Here is a 21,115-nt window from a genome sequence, read left to right on the forward strand (position 1 = left end):
ATTTGAGTAAAAACATTTACAGTGGATTTTAAAGGGTCCCTCAGGGAAAAAAATTCCCTAAATATCATACTGAAGAACTTTCTAATTTTCTTAAAATTTACTCATATTGTTGAAAATTTTCTAGATGCAAATGTCCTTATGACCAATTGAATCAAACTCCTCACTTGTATTTTCAACTTAAAATACCTGCATATGGGGAAGAGAAAACCGATATTTATGTTTGAAATGAACACAATTCCCAGAATTTGCTTCCCAAATAACATCAATGCTCCTCTATAATAACGTTGAAGGCCGTTATAATTTACAAATGAAATAACCTAAACCAATCCCTTAGCATTGTATCTGCTGCTAAATTTCTGATTGTATCTTCCTCATTCGATTTTGCAATTATTTTTTTTCAGTTGGCCGTCAAGCTTACCATTTTTTTGTGATTTAGTAACTGTGAGACAGCGCTTATATTTATATATATATATATATATATATATATATATATATATCTCTCTTATTATGAATAAATATCATGAATAAACAAGCATATCTTATATTGTTTCCTTTCCAGATCGTATATTTTTACCCAGTATTATTTTAAAAGCAGTAAAAATTTTAGGTTTGGATAAACAAAACCTCCTGTTAAGCGTTCAATCACGTAATCTAGCACATGACTATTTCCATTCAGATGCCAAACTTGTCCTTACTTGTTGCCAAATGTCGTACAAGTAACTTCATGACATTCCACCGCATAATCTGGCTGAGAATTCCGAGAATTGTTTTCTGAAATTCATTCTCATATCGTTAGCATCAGCCTTACAATCATCATAACGGATGGAGAGTTCGTGAAAGTGAAATTCGAAATGAAAGAAAAATTGGAGAGAAAGAATGCAGAGAACTTGGGAAGGAATGGAGATCAGGGGTGCGAATCGATGAGGAGATATGAGAGGGCGCGAAGGGATCAGGGCCGCGAAATGACGCTTGAAGAGGAACGCCTGCCATTCTCTTTCTCATCCACCACTTTTCATCCTTACATTTTTCTGATTTCCTTTTCCTCTATGGTAAAAGAGAGCACTCAGACCTCAAAGACTTTTGCGATAAAAGGGGCCCTTTCTAAACACGGAGCATAAAGTGATGAAGACCTTCAACGGCCGATATTCCTCGATCGATCCCATCTGGACTCGACATTTTTATGCCACTCTTGCAAAAAAATACCTCAAGAATTCGATTCGATTCGGTGGCCGGACTATAGTGACGGAATCTTATTGAGACTGTTATTAGCTTACGGTGGAGGGATAGGTGATAGATACTATTTACACATATACTCTTTTGCCACTTTAAAATTGTATAACTCATAGTTGACGCCTATATGCAGGAATAGAAGGATCAACAACTTTGCTATTTCCGCATAGTGTTTTATTGACACCGACCATGGTTTCGTTATAGAGTAACATTATCAAGGTGATAATGTTACTCTGTAATCCTTGATAATGTTCCTCATAACGAAACCATGGTCGGTGTCAATAAATCACTATGTGGAAATAGCAAAGTTGTTAATCCATCTATTCCTGCGATTATGGATTTCCGCCAAGTTACGCCCGCTACGATTAATGACGCCTATTTATTAAAAAATGGTCGTATATAAGTTTACTTCAATTTATCAAAAACCAATGGAGCTATTTATTTTGTTATTATTGAAATTATGCCGAGTCACTTTAAAGTAACAGTCAACAAAAAAGGCAAAAAATGACTGAAGGAAATTCCCAAGACCAAAATTTGTGGAGGACGGACATGGCTCAATTTCCTTTACCAGGTTATGTAGAGAGCTAAGGCCGTCACTTTGTGGTAGCCCATCGCACATGAAAAATGACTTTTAACTATTCCAAAATCATTATATTATCTAGCTGGTTTAAATATCTCAGCGCTATTTTAAGGAACTTAGGTAAATAGCACCGTGGTCTTAAAACTAGTAGGATAGTTAAATCATTGTGGAATAGTAAAACGTCTAGTTTTTAAAATTATTAATTAGAGATCTCTGTATATTTTATTAGTTAGTGACTGAAAGTTAGTATTTTATTAAGAGGTTAAAAATTGGTATTCAGTTCCTTCAGTTAGTACTTTAAGAAGCGTGCAATGGGAATACAGGTTTTATGTGTTTAATGATTAAGTCCGTGTATCAGATATGTCAGTTAGATACATACTATATCACAGCAGGTTGAACCATAAATGTCCATTAATGCTTATAGATTCGAAGCCTATACTATGAGTTGCAGAAAACGGAAATGATAAAATATACTACAAACGGGGCGCAGCGTTTCATGTTCAGCTTGAAATAGGTTCACTTTCTCAACCCAAGAAGTATTCCAAGCAGTGCAAATGGGAAAAATGTGTTGAAGAGGAGAACTTTATTTTTCATCACTGAATCTCTAAAGACCTTCAGGCATCCACCAGTTATTGCTAAACGTAATGCATTACGCACAGAATGGGTTCTATGAAGAAAGACATTGGAATCGTAAATTTTAATAAGAAGCTGAATGGGGGGAGCTTCAGTATCGTTCGACGAGCTTCATAGAAGAGTATCTTACAGTGGATTTCGGTCCTGCTAAAGAACTACACTAGTTTACCATTTAATTTGATTAATTTTTTTCACCGGGATCAATTACTAACGTAATAATTAATCCCTTAAAAATGACACAGTCATGAAAAAACTTCTCGAAAATTTAAGGGAAACGAGGTTATCGCTTATGGTACTAATTTACTAATTTGAATCATAATGAGAAATAATTTGCTATGAAAAATATTTTACTGAGCAAAAAAATTGAATACATATAATTAGGCAGTGATGTGGAAATATTACCTTCACATGCTATCACCAGGGGACAGGATGTGATATTGACATGAATTTACGTCACTTATTATAATACTTCATTCTTTCCGTAAAAATTCAATGCTCTTAGATTAGACTTTACTGGATAATTGGTACAGTACCTCTACATACCTCAAGGATCCTTTGTGTATATTCAACTCAGCTAAACATGGTAAGTGTAATTTCTTCCGAATTTCAACACAACTTCTGTTTTTTTATAGCATAATATGTAATGTTCCCTAATTGGTATTCGATTTGATTTCTGTTTTTGTAATTGAATTTTCTCGCACTCATAAAATATATTCAAAATATTTAAAATAAAATTTGAAATGGTAACTGGTGAAGTATGGGGTACCTCAGAATAACTTTTCTCATTTTGGATGAATAAATTTAAACTTTGTTTTTCAATTTTTTTAAAAACACGACCATGGTTTTGACTGTAAATGTCACCAGACCAATTGACGTTAACCGTCGAAAGTATGGTCGTGTTTTAATAACAAAATTAAGTACATGTAAAACAAAGTTTAAATTTATCCATCCAAAGCGCTCAGCAAATTCCACAAAGTATTGCCGGAAGCTAACAACTTAACTGAACTACCGTCTAACTTCACTTTTTTCATCAGTCGTAACTGGCTAATTGGATAATATTGGTTAGTTAAGCACGGAAATCAGAAAAGAGTCACTCAAAATGAAGAGAGAAGCCGTAGTTTTCCTTATCGCTGTGGGTTACTGATCACATGGGACATGATAAGCCTTATCTCCCGATCCCGTACGAACAGGAATTAATTAACGACAACGTTGATCCAAAAAACCCCGCGTCCGAAAACAAAATATGAGTCAATTTTGACGCTTGCAATTGAATGATGCATGTCTGACGGATCAAACTGTCTCATTCAATCACCAGCTGGTCCAGGAATCGCGCTCTCATTTCAGAGAAGAATATTCACTTATTTTTTCAAGCTTAATCGTAATTATTTTAATTAGCCTGGACTCTTATCTAGCTTAGACCTAGGTTTTCATTGCTGAATGGGGTTTGGGTTGGTGTGGTGGCTAAAGTGATGCCTTCCCACCCAGTGGGCTCGGGTTCAAATCATGTAGGTAGCGGAAATTTATCTGAGACAGCCCGATCCCTGCTTGAATGCTGCGTGGATGATAATTCAAGTGCAACACTTCGTCCATCGGATGGGACGTTAAACTGTGGTCCTCTTGGCGCCTATAGTTAAAAGAAGGCAAAAGCCGACGTTTTTCTCCACTCTTCCTTCCATACCCTTCTCTCATGGTGCAAGTGAACTCAGTGCCTCCTGCAAATACTATACCATATCTCATTGCTGAGTGATACTATAATAATTTAAGAAATTGAAAGAATAAAATAAGGAGCTAAGATTGTAACTGTGAAAGGGGAATGAATGCTGTCATGTAAATATTTATGGGGTTTTTAAATGATTCGATGAGATTTTAAAGCAATTCTTGGGTTAGAAATTAACTCTTGCCCAATAAAAGATAATTAACTCCAACGTATGAGACATCAGTGGAAAGGATTATGAAACTAATTTAAGGTAAACCTCGATAAAACTCCTCTCATTATATTTAATGATCGCTATTAACATCCTATAGTTTCAATTTCCGAAGGCACAACATTTAAGTTCCTTATTATTTATTATAACAGTATCTTTTACAATCCATTTGATCAAAGAGAAAATTTACACAATCGAGATTTCAATGTAGGTGCATCATCATCAGGTGCTATTTTTCAAATTGTCAAACAGTAAGAAGTATCTTTTCTTTAGGGTGAGGAAAATTAATTCGCCAAAGCTTCCTTTCTTTCTCCCCCCATCCGTGTTGCTAATGCATACTTCTCACTGCTCGTCATTTGAAATGCAGCTTATGTTCCTGCATTGAAATCCGGATTGTGTAACTTATTTCCTTGACCATAGTGGATTGTCACATATACTGCTATAATAAATGGAATTCCATAAAGTGAGCACTTTTACTATTTCATTCGAATAAGAAGTTCTCCCAATGGGAGAGGGAACGATTCAAATATGGAAGGCATTTGATTTATTCAATCCAGGGCACAAGGAATATTAAAATTGATAAAAATGAATCAAGCTATGAGCATGGCTTATGTGCTGCGACCTCTCCAAAATTTATATGCGGAAATGTCACGATTTTGAATATATCACAGCTGACTTTGAGTATCGTGGGAAATCTAATTTGATTGCCTATCATATTTGGCAGCAGGATATCAAGGTAGGAGATAAATTTATCCTGTATAAAATAAAAAAATAAAAACTAAGGTAAAACCCCTCATGAAAGTTTGATCATGAACAAAACAACGTACTAAAAAACTATGAAAAGCTAAAAGGACATTCAGCCGACCGCCATGTATCGGAATAATTTCAATAATGATAATAAAATTTTATTTTGAATCTCACCCTGTCATGCTTACAAAATATAATAATTATTGATAATACTATCGTCAAAAAAACACATCTGGATTTCCTACATTAAGTAACCATTTCTTTACACTTTTCAAAAAAGATTTTAAATTTCCGCCTCTCAAACTATCTGACAATGTAGGAAATCATTTTTGCCCTGCATGGATAAATGAGCGTTTGAACACGGTCACACTTTTGCGTAGGGCAAAATATACCTTTCTGTTGATATTGAGTTGTATAAATTGGTTTTTGGGTTTTCTTTCAGTTTATTACCAATACTGAGGTAGAACAATTTCTATACTTTGTAAATGTAAAATTGACGTATATTCTATCAATATAGATCTCTTTCCTGCAGTAAATACATTCTCTCGTATGAATCTCGCGTAAAGTAAAAAGGCTCGATTCGAGGAAAAAATGAAACGTGAGAGGAATGACTGCAGCCTACCGGTGAGAGAGAGATGAATAACACATGGGAGGTCGCCAGATCGAAGTCCGAAGATGCTCTTTAAAAAGAAAAACCCGATGCTTTATTGATTGAAAAAACCCAAGTTGACGATGTAAAATGAGTACCCTACTCTAATCTGTATTATCTCGTTAAGGCAGGGGAATAAATACGTTGCCTGAAATATTTCATTATGCATCACACGTAGTAAGGTAATTTCATCAAATTTAAGAAATAGGAAAAATGAAGTGGCGTAGCCAGAATTTTGTAATGGGGGGGGGGGATTATCGAAGATTTCGGGGCCCTTACAGGGTATATGGAAAACACTCCAGGGGAAAGGGCAACTGGGTTTTTTGTGCCTCTTTTAACAGCTCAAGCTGGGGTTGTAACCCCGAAACCCCCCCGTGGCTACATCACAAGGTAAATGTTTACCTTTTTGCTATCAGCGTCTCTCTCTCTCTCCCTAATCATGTGGAGAGTATTAAGTTCCAACATTATCCAAATATTTAGGCAAAGACTCTTTTAACTACCTATATCTCAAACAAAGTTCACGTTCCGATTTGGCCTTACAATAATAAATGTAAATTAATTGCTAGGCTCCGTATATTTTCACGAAACTTTGTATTTGTATTAGTTTAAGTATTTATATGAATGAAATCAATTGGAGGCACTGTTCAAATGGTGCATCGTAAAAATATTTTGTTTCTATTGGCAACATATTATTATCTTGTTGATTTCATTGTATCTCTTTATCTTTTTTTTATTGTATTACTTAAAATGTCCGCTAAATACTGCTAAATGGCACGGCAAGTTTTCACTTGTACATTACAGAATGCTCATATGAGGCTGAATTGCCTCCGAGTGTGTGGCAAAATTTTGTTCAATATTCGGTTTTGTGATAAAGGAATAATTTAGAAATAATAATAATCATTTTGAAAATTATAAAATTATTTATGTAAAATTTATCGTATTCTTGTCCCAACGGTTTTCAAAATCTAATTATCACATTTCTATCTGAAAATTCTATCAATATTGCCTTTTATTCAAATATCAATAAATGATTCTATTCCTCTAGTTTCGCTCAATTTCGAACGAACGTTGCAGAGAACCACAGCAGATTACATTTTCCCCTTAAGGTAGTGTAAAACCTGAATTTAGAACGCTTATATTCGAAGTTCAATTCATAGTACATTTTTATTCCCATCGCGTAGTAAAATATAAACTCATCAATGTTATACTCATCACCATTGTTAATTGAGTGGGTAAAATTACCCTGAAGGTGATATGTCCAGGATTATGTCTGGTTGTTTTTAGTTTTATATTTTTAACTGTATAATGTCATCTTTTAGAGAGTTGGGAATGCAGATAAAAGACTGCCCCAAGGTCTACCTTTGAAGTGGTTAAATGATGAGCACTTCTTACCATAACATCTTTTATTATTTTATCTCAAACTGAGCGAAAAGCCGACTTCGTAGCCCTCAGAAATTTAAACCCTACGTCAAGCTGGCTAAAAAGGAACTTAGTAACTTGGAACTAAAATAGAGTAGTGAGAGGCAAGATTCCTTTTCCAAAATAGTTATCTCAATACTAGAATGATGCCACTTGTAGTCAATCGGTTTAATTTACGTGACCGAATGTGGTAAAGGGGTGCGTTCAATGGAAGACAATGAACGACAGATCATGAGTTTTTCTTATTTTTCATTTTTACGCAGCGTTTATATAAATTGTTGGACCGCGTATTTTTGTCTGCGCTTTGGGCGTTTACTTAAGTAATATGTTTATCTATCGTTCGTATATACTCATTATTTGCCTCGAAAATTCACGCAGCTAGCTGGTTCGCAGCTCACCATGTGATTAGGTTATGACTTATTAGGTTGTCAAGTGCCGTCGGGGCAAGAGTCCTGGGGCAAGTGTCCGCATCAGGACTCTTACCTCACGGGCGCCACTACTGCCCAATACATGTGCCATAGGTTTTTCTATGACCTCACGGTTTCTGCTATAAATATCACATGTAAAGTAAGATCTGATGCTTTCCCGGCGAATATACTCAAAAAAGGCTATTCGGGTTTGCAGCCGGGTTCTCTCTCTCCATTCTGCCGACGTTTCGGATCACGAGTCGGGTTCCATCCTCAGGGCTAATGGTAAATGGATGAAGTTTGCCAGCTTATATGGTCTTCACCGGTTGGAAGGTCTAATGTGATTGGACGGGAGGCAGCCAATCTTATTTTCCTAACTTTATATCTCTATTAGAATGGAATAAAATGCTCAATTATATACAATTAGCGAGGGAAAAAAAGGTTTCATTTGATATATTATCCATAAACCGTAATTTTATAAATTAATAATAGACTATATTTATCCCCGAAATTTAATAACCTCACATATTCAAACCAACCCTCACGTTGAATCACAGCGTGAGTGAACTGGCAATTTTACACAAATACTTAAATATCAATGCACGGTGAATCATGTGTTGAAGATAACGCAAAATCAAGTTTCTCACAATCTCAATGTATTATCAGGTGAAGATATTACAAAGCACAGGTCTTGATGTAAAATTTGAATAATTGTGTAAAACTTCAAGCAATTTTTAATATATTTTTAGGGGCTACTCTAGAATCCCTTTCTTGACGAAAGCGAAACTTTTGAACTTGTGTTACTTGTTCAAAACTTTTGCTTGTGTTACTTGTTACTTACGAGTGTTACTTGTGAAAAATGTGGAATTAAAGCGGAATGCTTGCGTAATGATTGGTCTGTACTGAAACAAAAGAAATCATTGTATAAGTCACTGCTTTCCACGGTCAAATCGTGATATTTCCACACTTACTCGCACGAAATTTAGTTTTTTCTACATGGTAACTAAAAAGTCACAGGGAAAAGGCATGGAATTTACAAAGGAAAGGGAAAAGAATATATTCTTTATTTAGCGGAATAGATACGCGATGGGTTGGCACTGAAATAAATGAATTAGTTTGCTTAGTTTACTTTTCACGGTAAAATCATCATATTTCTTCACTTACGAGATACACTCAAAGGAAGCGTAGTTTCATGAAATTCACAAAGGGAAAGGAATGCACCCTGACAAGAAGAAAAGAGAGAAAGAGTTGGAAAGGAAAGCTAGAGGTGCACCTGTTGAGCTTGGCAGAGTGAGGAAGGGGCAGAGTGGTGGGTACCTGAGTGGAAGTGTTGGAGCCATTCCCCGGGGAGAATATGTGAGCAGGGGGATTGCCTTCGGGGTGTGGGAGTCGCGAGTGTCGGTCTTGGACAAAGTGGAAAGTAGCGAAAGTGAGAGTTTTCCCCGTTTTGGGAGGAAGTGCCGCCAGCGAGGAACAAAAAAGACAGAGCCCGTTCATCGGACCCACAAAGGGACCCTTTCATTCTTCTGCCCCACACGGACTGCCCGGGGCGCGTTTTAGCCGTGTGAAGGACGTGCCTCGTGTTTCGGAAACAAAAGAAATTGAACGGGGATCGATTTTACAAAAATATGCTCGCGGAGAGTGAAATTCACACGCCTGTAGCTTAATCCGGGGTGAGCTCTACCCTCATCTAGCCACGTATTAGCCTTGTTAGTATGGTGATGACCCAGGGATTCTGGTTTCAAACGAAGGGTGCGAAGCCGGCGAACAACGCCAAACAAAATTCCGAAGGTGCGAGGAGGCCCAGAGAAAGTTACTGGAAGCCCTACCATGAATGTGTAAAATTCAGAAGCCTGTGTTTTATTTCTGCGTTGAATCAGTGCGTGTGTAAAGCTACTGGGAATTTTACACAAATCCTCTAATGGCACCTCACGGCACCACGGTAATTTTATCACCAGACGTTGTGTAATAGTTATTTCTAACGTACTGCGTAAACGCCCCTCGACTCCATTTGGTTGGGCAAGAAAACATTTAAGCTTGACCATTTAATTCAGGAGGGCAAGGGTCTCCTATTCAGCATTTTCTTAGCTCACTTGATGGAAAAGTAATAGCCAAATTTATGACTCTTAGAGCTGCTCCTAACTTTGATCAGAAGGAATCACCTCACGAATATGTTATGTTGTTTTATGGTTATTGTGTGGTGCCTTACTTTTAGAAATAGGTATCACCATGATAACAATGACCAGTAATGAGTAGTAAATTAAACACAAAGGTGATAAAACTATGTAATATAGTAATATATAGGTGTTAAATAGATTATTCTACATAGTTAATTTACAAGAATTCATAACAGCGCTCTGGCTTTCGTATAGTTCTTAATTAATCGTGGCTAAGCTCGCGGTGTTGGTCATTATTAACTCTCGATTCAGAAAATGTCTAAAGAGTAGCCACTTGGGTAAAATAACAGGATAACATATAACGGAAGGCCGATAGGTCAGGTTAAATAAGGAATATCAGGCACGGCACGTAGACAGAAGGAATTATACCGAATAAGCAATTATCTGCTGTTTAAGATATCGATCATACCTATTCTTAGTGGTTAGTATCCTTGATATGAGGGAGATAGGTGTTGTTCAATATTAAAGAAGGCAACGAGACAACACAGCAAAGATAATGTAGGCGTCTGCAGTGGCTTAGCCAATGGGGGGGTCGAGTTTTTATATTCGGGGGGGGGTTCCCCTCCCTAAATATAAAAAACACAGTTACACTCCTTCGTAAAAGATAACAAAAATTTAAAAAATCATGAATTTACGGAAATTATTTTTAGAAATTTTAATTTTTTTCGATTATGAAAAGTGCTAACATTAGCTTAAAACCCATTTCTTAGTACCTTGTTTTTCAAAAATTTCCCCCCCTGGTTTTGGAACCCCCCAGAACGAAATTGCTGGCTACTTGTAACTAATTGTAATAAAAGCTGTTCTTTTGATAGTGCAGAAATATCTATCTATCTATTCCGGGCGTGATAGAATGATCTGTCGGTGAATGAATTGAGTTTATACCATTGTTTTTTGTAGCAATCAGCAACATCACTCCCTACGTCTCGCTTTGAGGATAAAATACGTAATTAGGCATTTATTACACTTGGTTGTTCCAGTAAAGGATAAGATGTCTACAAAGCTCTTCATGATGTAAGTAAGGTAAGATAAGAGTCTCTTTCTTTATAAAACGAATGTTTTCATAAAATATATCTATAGCCAGCGAACTAGTTCAGCCAAACAATTGCAACATCAATTTAGTCCGAATTTTTCTTTCCTCTTGCTTCATACCTGAGGGTAATGGGAAGTCAAAGAGACTATACCGGAGGCTCTGAAAGCCCTGTAGGAGTATGTGGCTCAGATATCCAATGACTGAGTTGATGTATCCTGAATTGAGTTTATTCCTCAATGGATACCTTTATGGATGAGTTGACTATTGGATCACCTTCAAAGTGAAATCATCCATTTCTCATCGGTAAACGTTTTTAAAATCTAATTTGTACCTATTGCCTTTCGATAAGACAACTCAAGGCCTGCAACATACAGGAGGTGGATTAAAAGAGTATTGCCAGATTAGAAAAGTCGTTAGGGAATACAAAATATTATCATCATAAAATCTATCTACAATGTTATTATTCAAAATTTTAAAATATCAATGACAGGAATGTAGAAGGCCAGTTGAAGTTTTCATTTTGAGCTTAAAAATGTGTATACCTACTGCATGAACCTGATTCATAATTCTCATTAGTGTTTTAAATAGAAAACAGATCAATTTAGAAATCATGCCTGAAGCATGAGCGCCATTTTTACCGTTTGTACACCTAAATAACGGAATCAAATGGAGGATATCGGTCTAACTAAATTATAGCCTTCTATAAATAAGTTATACGTAAAACATAAGTGAAAATAGGTCAATTGCTTACTCTCGCGAAAGCTTATAAAACTTAATATCAGATTCGTTGAATTCGTGAAACTGCTCAGTAATTGCAATTGCAAAGGAATTATTTTCCGATTACTCTCATTGATTATTAAATTTACAAAAGTTCAATTGTTTCTCATTATAAGTATGAGACATCCTTTTTTTTCGAAGTGCTTTATATTAGCTGGACTAAAAATATAAACGTGGCTAAAATCAACGGGAAAATTAATCCCAATCTGCAACTCGCAAATTAGTTCCATGACAGTTCCTTTAACAGTCTTTCATCTATTTCATTTACAGTTTTCCAGGTCGATGAATTCTTTTTCTCATTCATTTTAGACGGCGTTAAATAGGAGAAAACATTCCTCCTAACAAAGTAGCCATTTGAAAACGGAGCGTTGGCGTTGAAATCGGTTGATAAGGAAATAACTTATCGTAAATATGACTACGTTCCGTGTCTGGGAAGAATTCAATTTCACAAGAGGCATTTTTAAAATATCAATTTACATCGTGTAACTGATCATTTGCATTTTCAAATTTTTCACTGGCCTCTCCTTAATATCCAAGAATGCATTGACTATATTTGCTTTAAGTGAAAAAAAAACACTTATAAATACCTATTTCTACTATGGCGCACTTATTTTCTGCTATGAGTCATTTGCTTAAAAGTTCATCCAGTACATTAACTTCGTACACTCCATCCAGTACATTAACTCTAAGGTACTTAAAAATTGATGGGGGCTGAACAATATTGATTCCTCTACAAAAAATATCTCGAAAGCCTCGGTCGGTAGATAGGGTCGATGCTAGGTTTTTCTTTTATCTCAGGACATATCTGCATCCATTTTTGCTTATAAATATTCAATAAGGCGCTATAGAAATATACTTCTTACATAACAACACTCATTAAATTGTACACCAACTCAAAATCGAGAAAATCTTACGTCGATATGCACTTTATACACCCTTACAATATTAAAGCTCTGGATCAATATTTTCTATGAGAGTATACACTTTGGGGTATAGTACGTACAAAACAAGACTAATAAATAACTAATTCCTTCAATAAAGCCGCCTATGGGAATTTAAGACTCGTTCAAAATAATTTAATTTGGTGTAACTTGGCTAATTATGACCCATTCCGATAGTAATAATATTCCTGTAATTATAGCTCTTGCCGCATATCAATTGTACTATCGATTTAAGATTATGGGTCTATGAATTTCAATAGACAAAACCGTCCTTCGTCGTTGTTAATCGTACTTGCCATCGCTAAATTTTCAAGATGAATTTGAGCTTTGATAAAATATAATCAACAAATGTTAATTCTCACAGTTTAATCTATAAGCCCACTAGCCACCATAGTTTCGCAAATCAGTAATTTTCAAAGTTTTCGGGGTCTACGTTAGTCTCATGTGTTAAGTGTGTTTCTCAAGTGTCTATGTCACTCTATGTCGATTTTTCAACGGCTTAGTTTTAAGGATATGTGTGATATTTCTTAACTAATAACAATACAAAGTTGACTCTTGTCATTGCAAAGTTGTGCACCAGTATATGACATTGTTCTCAAATTTATACTCCATTTTTACGCCAGTTGCTGTGGAAATGGTATAAGAAACGTGTATTCTGAAAAAATCAAACCATACCATCAAACATGATGGAGGCGAGAGCGATATGGAGCATCAATGGCAAGCAAGAGAATAATTTCCCCCGAATTCTTCCAACCGGACTAATTGAGCAACAGTTGGAGTAAGAGAGGGAGATGGAGCGGTTCATGTCTGATGCCCTCAGCGTGAATAGCGTACACGATGTCTGTGTAGATGGGTCCGAAGAATGGACCGGGAGTATTTCGGAGGTTGTATTTCGGATGTGCCGAGCCGAACGTGGTCCAAACCTTTGAGCAGCGAGGGATGGTAGCCATTTGGCCATGCGTTACAAAGAGGAAATTGTGTGTCACCCGAGATGAATACTCAAACATTTGAGTGGACGGGCGGGCGGTCTTGTCCGTGTTTCCCTCTTCCCACACTTCGATGGAGCGAATATTCGGACCCTCAGAAGGGTTGAGAGAGAGAGAACGTTTTTCAGACACAGCCTAGGCATCAAAGCAAGTGAAGTGAAAGCTGGAAGTCGTATGAGTGGAAGATGAAAGTGACCGTGACACTTATGGGTTACCTTTATATGCCCTTTTCGCCATTCCATTCTTCGTGTGATAGGGACCACGCACTCTAGATCTAGAAACCAATTCAAAAGGACATTTTTTTCCTGCTTCATTTCAAAGTTGACCAGCTATTGTTTGAAGAAGAACTAAGTGTGTGAACCAACGTACACAAATGAGCTCAAGGCTAGTTTAATTTTTAAATATTGACAAAAATTTTTAAATTTTACATGATTGATGTACAAATATGCCCACTATGCCTCTAGAAGGAAATCCAAATGGCCACTTTTTCCGGTCTAATCTGAAATTTGACCACGCATTGTTTGAAAAAGGAGAAAATGTACAAATAAAAGTACAACAATGGACTCTAAGCGTGTTGAATATATAAATTGTAATGCTCGCACTAAGATAACTAAAGATTTCCGAAATTTATGAGTGTAAGGGGAACGAATTTCAATTGTTATTTTCATTCAGTCTTTTCAGCAATCTATTGTAGGCAATGTAATTGATATAAATTTGTGCATTATATATTTCTTAGATATAAATCTGCACGTGAATTTTATGCATTTTAATATAGAAATACTAATTTGACTGGTGCTAATGGTTATATAGTTTTTTATCACTATAATTCTCTTTAATTTAAAATATTTCTACTCAGTAAATTATTACGGAGGCTTAAATTATTACGGAGGCTTCCGCGGTTAGTTATTTGGTGATGGTTTTCCGGGTTTACACCGCGTTGATACATGTTTTGCGGACGACAGTTTCGGGCGCGTTCCAGCTCCCGTCTTCGGGTCCAAATGATTTGCAGATCTGTGATCCTTATTTATTTACAGCTAGTCAGACGGATGTTGATTTTTAATTCCATTGTTGGAAAAGCCGTTTGAAAGATGAGGATAAAGGATAGCCGTCTTCCCTATTGAAGTTCTTAGGGTGACTCGCTATTTCATTCGCCTCCCTTATCAGCCTAGGGAAATATTTATTTTCACTGGCGATGATTTTCGATTCCTTGAAAAGTATGATGTGCCCATGTTCCGACCATGCATGCTCTGCAACCGCAGAAAGACGAAAATTTTTCTTTTCGGTTGCCTTAAGATGTTCATTTATTCTGCATTTGAGGGATCTAGATGTTTGCCCGATGTATGATAAACCACAGGAACACGTTACTTCATACACTCCTTCATAGATATCTGATGGATGACGATCTTTTTCACTCCGGAGGAGGTCAGAGGTCTTCTTCAAACTTATAAATCGCGTCAGAACGTCATGTTTGGCGAGAACTCTAGCAATTCTTTCCGACGTTCCAGCCACGTATGGCAAGAGAGCATGTGCCTTTGCCTTTTGCTGGTCTTCCTTTGCAACGTCCAAGGCCACATCTCTTTTCTCTTCTTCCCTACGCGCGATTTTTTGAATCAGTACCCGATCGTAGCCGTTTTCTTGGAGCGTGGTAAGGAGGTGTTGTTTCTCTCTAGCGAGCGAATCTGTATCCGATATGGAATATGCCCTATGATATAGAGTTTTAATAACTGATGCTTTTTGCCTGGGATGATGGTGTGATTTGGCATTCAAATAGCGATCAGTATGCGTTTCCTTACGATAGACTGAATGTCCCAATGTGCCATCTGATTTCTTCTTGACGAGAACGTCCAAAAAGGGAAGTTGGTTATTTTCTTCCATTTCCATAGTGAACTGGATGGAATTATTTTGGCTATTAAGATGTTCAAGGAATCTTTTCAGTTTATCTGTCCCATGAGGCCATATGACGAAGGTGTCGTCAACATATCTCACGAAGAGTTTCGGCTTCATAGGGAAAGAATCCAGGGCTTTTCGTTCAAATTCTTCCATATAAAGATCTGCGACGACAGGTGATAAAGAAGAACCCATGGATGCCCCTTCCGTTTGTTCATATAATTTCCCTCTCCAAGAGAAATAGCAATTACGAAGGCAAAACTCCACCATTTTCGGAATGTCTTTCGGAAGGCCTTTTTCTGTCAGAGTCTTAATGACTTCGATGGCATCTTCAATAGGTATTTTGGTGAACAAAGACACCACGTCAAAACTAACAAGGAGATCCTCTTCCGTAATCTTATATTCCTTTATAATATTGATGAAATGGACGGAGTTCTTCACATAGGTTGCAGTTAGGCCCGAGAATGGCCGAAGGCTATGGGCAAGATACTTTGCAAGCTTATGTGTCGGTGAATCAATAGCACTTACGATAGGCCGGAGTGGTATCCCATCCTTGTGAATCTTAGGCAGGCCATAAAGTCGTGGAGGTTTAGGAGCCGACTGGATCAGTGATCGTCTCTCCTCTTGGGGTATTGACGAATGCTTCATGAGGTCCTTGATGTTCCTCTGGATTTTTGCCGTAGGATCTGAGTTAAGTTCTTTGTAGGTGGGGTCGTCTAGCAAACCGCAAACCTTCTTTCGGTAGTCCTCCTTAGAGATGATCACAGTTGCGTTCCCTTTGTCAGCTGGCAATATCAGTGAATCATCGATTTTCCTGAGTTCACAGACGGCCTCTCTCTCTGCCCTGGTCAAATTGGGTTTTGGAGGCCTCGCTTTCCTGATGATATGGCTGACTTCTTCCCTGATTTCATCGGCCTCTGATTTCCTTAGCTTGCGTAAAGCATTTTCTACCCCAGTGATTATTTCCTCCTTCGGTATACTTCTGGGTGCTATGGCAAAGTTAAGTCCTTTGGATAGTATGGAGGTTGCAGAATCACTAAGATTCACCTGAGATAGATTTATAACCACACGATCTGTTTTATTGAAGGTGGATTCGGGTGAAGGACGTTGTTTTTCCACCAAATTTTCGAACTTCTATAATTGTTTCTCTCTCATTGCTGTAAAGGTGGTGGAGGATGATTGGAAGGTAATTCTCTCCAATGTCTCCCAATCCTCTGGTATCAATTTGCTGCTAAGCTCTAGGTGTAGGTGGTAGAGTTCCGTCGAACAAAAGTGGAGAGCACTGCGTGTGTACTGCACTCGTTCTCTCAGTAGAGCAAAGCTCGCACGGCGGAGAATTCTCTTCGCCTTCTTAGACTGGATAGGATGCTTGATGTTGAGAAAATTTCTACTTAGTGTTACGCATTCGTTAATTATCTATTATAGCAAATTATCCAGACCATGGTCAAATGCCTTGCTTCCCTCGAAAATTGAATATTTTATCAGTCATTGTCGTAAAACGAATAGTGCTAACGAGTTTTGCGCCCAGATATGGAACATAGGAAACAGAGGTCAATATTTGTACAACGACGTTGATTTTTCGTAGCCATGATATCACTTATGAATGGGATTTACCCAAATTATTAATATAAAACCAACGAAATTATTCTGCTTCGGGGATATTTTTCAGTAGGAAAGGTTTTATATAAAGGTTATCGATGGATCATAAAAGGATATTCATAGATTATATTGTATCATCTCCAAATTTAATCAAAATTGATCCTTCCTCGCAATCGCTGATATTATATCTTTTAGGAAATTTCCTACGTCTGATAAGGTCAAGCGCAAACTTATACCAGTTTCAAAATTTTCACGGGAATTTTGTAAACTTCCTAACTAACTTTGACCGAAGCATTGCATATTCTGTTGGAACCTAGAAACGCTTCAGATTCCGTCTATGATTAATTATTTATTTTTATTTTCTGATGATTATTAGTAGTTGATTACATCCATTTCGAATACCTTCGTGGCTTATAACTCAACTGAAGTTACATGTTTTTATATTTTCAAATTATTTTCGAATCTCATTTGAAGTTCATCACTAAAAACATGTATATTATATTTTGCCATGCTGGGTTACTCAACAATGAATTTAAGATGAGAAAATTTGAATTTTTAGAAGGTTGGTAATACTAATTACCCAGGCACTGCGTGGAAAAATCAACCACTTTTAGTCTTGCATGCGCTGGTGATGTATTATTCTACATAATGCGTAGTAGGTAAAGGCCTTATAGATCAATCTAAGGAGAAAGATATAAAGTTTGCAGAAAACATAAATGAGGGTAGTGATGGTTCTCAGAGCTCAATACGCACACATTGAAGAGGGTGGAAAACATAAACGATCTAGATACCACGTAGGGAAAAAACAGCTCAGTAATATTGATATCAGGATAAGGACACCGTTATCGAGGGGGATGTTTTCCTGCAGAAAAGCAGGTATGAAATAAATGGTATGGCTGCTTACGAGTCAGGTATATAGAGGCATAGGCATAGCAAAGTAAGTGAAAATAGGTTCAGCAGAATGAGAGAGGGTTGTGATTATTACGGTTGTAGGGTGAAGGATGCAAATTTATGTTTGAAGTTTGAAGTAGGAAAACATGGCGAAGAGGTGGAATCTCGTGCTTGTATAGTTATAATTAGTCTAATTTTTTTATTAGATGCATTTTACTCATTAGGCGACGGATTCCTGTATTTCCTCCATTCATTCCCTTTCTCTATCATCATCCAACTCCATTCCTCCGATATCTTCTTAAAAGCACCCTGCTGCCATCCTCATACCATTAATACAACCATTTCCACAAAATAAAATTTCTATATTTTCGTCAGCTTTTTTTCCGTCTCAGTCCCCTATATGCGGCAAATTTTCGGGGGTTTACTGAGATAAAAGTTGCGTTAAAGCGATCGCAGACACTACCCATGAAACTCGTACTAAACGGCTGTGCCCGAAATCGCGTTCCCGGAAAGCTGTCATATATGCCATCCCGAATGGCGAGATTATTGCTTGGTCGATTTGAAAGTGACAAGAGGTATATCGTCCGTGATGCGGGATAAATGACAGAGAAAGATAAGCAGGGAGTCGTATGCGATTATGTCTGGCTCATTTATGGGACGCATATTCTCCGAAAAGAAAAATACGGCGAGATATTTTTAGAATAAAAAGTCCACTAAGTTTACCCTCTACCAGAATTCCAAGGTGTTGCGAATACATTCATACAATATCGTCTTCTATGAACAAAAGAAATAATCGAAACGTAAAGGCTTTTTTTTCAACTTTTTTGCTGCAAATCTAGGATGGATGAACTGAATACAGCTAACTTAAATAAGAATTGCATCAGTATTTTAAGGGTAATTGAGCCACAGTATTATTTTTAACCCTCGTCACGAGATAATTTCTCGTTATTAGATGCATCACTGAAATTCTTTTGGCCTAAATATTAGTCAAATTATAAACGTCAAGTATTAATAATTTAATGAAGGAGTACGATAGAAGATTAAGAGGATGTTATTTGAAGTGAAAACACGAAGTTAAGCACAAAAGGGTAGCTTTCTGTTTTTTGGGTGGTTGCCAATAATGAGCGCCGGTAATTAGAACGTGAGATATTTTAATTTACATCAAAACTACATGATGGTGTGCAGCATTTAGGAAAATGAAATGGGACTAGAAAATGTCATTATGGTTTGAGGTAAGTAACGTTTGGGATGAATGATATCACAATGAGTTCATTAATCCACATGAGTAAATTTTACCTTCGAATGATCTTCCTCAGTAACAAACGTCGTAATCCTTATCATGGGTACCGCATTGTTCTACTCAAAAGTACTTTTACCTATTAATTGACAAGAAAACTAATGATAGTGATATGATTTATGCTAATGGCCCCAGCCGGACGAAAATTAGCAAATAAAGCAGGTTTCTAACATCACGCAAAGAAGATAGATATGATCACGCGAAGAGATTAGAGAATAATTTTAGAGAATATGCCCGCTGTTTCTTTGTAGCCATATATCCCGTATTGGATTACATTTATTAAGTTGTAAAGGACGAGAAAAGGTTTCTTGATCCTCTATACTGAATTATGTTACGTAACTTAGCCTTAACAATAGATGAATGAAACACATGAATGTACTATTTTATGACTTGAGAAATGGATGATAAATGTTGCCAAGTGCTTTTTTGTAGACAATCTACCCATATTCTAATGATTTCTTCACACAAAGGCTAACAGAGACAATTTAATCAGTGGCTTTTTACAAGAGAGGTAAAGAATGAAGTATAGGATTGGCTCATCATTGCGCAGGTTGGCACTGACAACATGTTGAAATTGCGAGAATTCAAGATAAGAATTAGAGCAGGGGCTATTTTGCCGTCTCGCATCCACGCATTCTAGCATGCGTTCTAGCAATTCATCGCTTCACACGACGCAACTTTTATTGCGCCTCCGAACATATTCAGATTGCGCAATGACGTACCCCGTGTAAAACTGCCTTAATACATAAATGAGCGCTGTCGTTGCAAATGAAAACACTAGCATTCCAAAGCATTCATAAGCCTCGTGACTTCAAGAGTATGCTTTTGCTATCATATTTGAGAGTAAAATTTAATAAATGTACTATTATAATGGATAAAATATCAATTTTTTCTATCAAATAAATAAAACTCTCTTTTATGTTTCTGTTATTGATTATTCCCATTAGATTCCAAATACGTTGGGCACACCCTCATTGCCTTTGAGTAATGGTGAGCAAGTAGGCTAGAAGGATCTAATAACAGCCGACATTGCGTAGCTATATTGAAATTTGAGGCCCGAAGGTTAGATCAGAAAGGCTTTGTTAAGAAAGAATGCTGTCTATCGGAAGAGAGACTCAAATTTAAGTTGGTATCAATCCAGAAACTTCCCAATATCAAGGTATCCTTTTTCTCATATTTTGTCCCCGGAGGAACGGTTAACAATCCTCATCAGACAAAAAACAAGCATCGACGGTAAGCTACTCGTAGCAGGCCGGCGAAAGATTAACAAAACTCTGCCAGAGGACGTGAGAGGAAGTTTCCTTCAAAAACACAAGGCATTGTACCGACTCCCTAAGTCAGGATAAAACAAGCAAACTTATGCAAACAAGTTACATAGGCTTGATTGAGGTGAGCTAATAAAGAGAAAATGATGAAAAGTTAAAATAGGCTTTGGAATACAGAAAAGGGATCCAGGTGATAGAAAAAGGGAGTCGATTTATTGATTTCCTCAGATCCCTTAAAGCAATAATGGTCTTTCATGCGCGTCGAGCCAAGTAATTAGCCATTAATTCATTTGAATTTGCTTGAGATAGCGTAAAAATGGGCTTTTCAAGCCAGAAAATGTTAGTGCTATACGTAATTAAAATATGATATTTCGAACCGAAGCGCAGGTCGGAAAATTAGAGAATATATAAGAAATTTTATCTAAAAAGGCAAAAGGACATTCAGAATGTAATGTAAACAAATCCAAATGAAAACTAATGGAACAAGAAACAACAATAATCTTCTTCCGGTGAATGATAGTGATGCATTGTTTTCGCCTTTCTCTTAATATGGGATAATGTCTGTGTAATGAGCAGCTCGGAAGATGTTGGTGAAGTCTTAGGTTGAAGTGCTAGCCTCTTTTATGCAATTACTATTATTACAGAAGAATTGATCGTCAATGTAACGCTGAACAT

General features: G+C 36.9%; 2 protein-coding genes across 3 annotated transcripts in view; one reads left to right on the forward strand and one right to left on the reverse strand.

The window, feature by feature from the left end:
• LOC124153888 (prolactin-releasing peptide receptor) overlaps positions 1–21,115 on the forward strand; it is a 288,340-nt gene that overhangs the window by 116,960 nt on the left and 150,265 nt on the right. The gene's annotated exons all lie outside the window — the stretch shown is intronic.
• Positions 14,166–17,380, reverse strand: LOC124153172. The gene is made up of 3 exons (XM_046526274.1): positions 17,375–17,380; positions 15,917–16,435; positions 14,166–14,186 (listed from the first exon to the last, which is right to left on the reverse strand). The coding sequence occupies exons 1-3, from the start codon at positions 17,378–17,380 to the stop codon at positions 14,166–14,168; spliced, it is 546 nt and encodes a 181-aa protein (XP_046382230.1).

This window comes from Ischnura elegans, chromosome 2 (genome assembly GCF_921293095.1).
Source record: "Ischnura elegans chromosome 2, ioIscEleg1.1, whole genome shotgun sequence".
In the NCBI taxonomy this organism is placed as follows: Eukaryota; Metazoa; Arthropoda; class Insecta; order Odonata; family Coenagrionidae; genus Ischnura; species Ischnura elegans.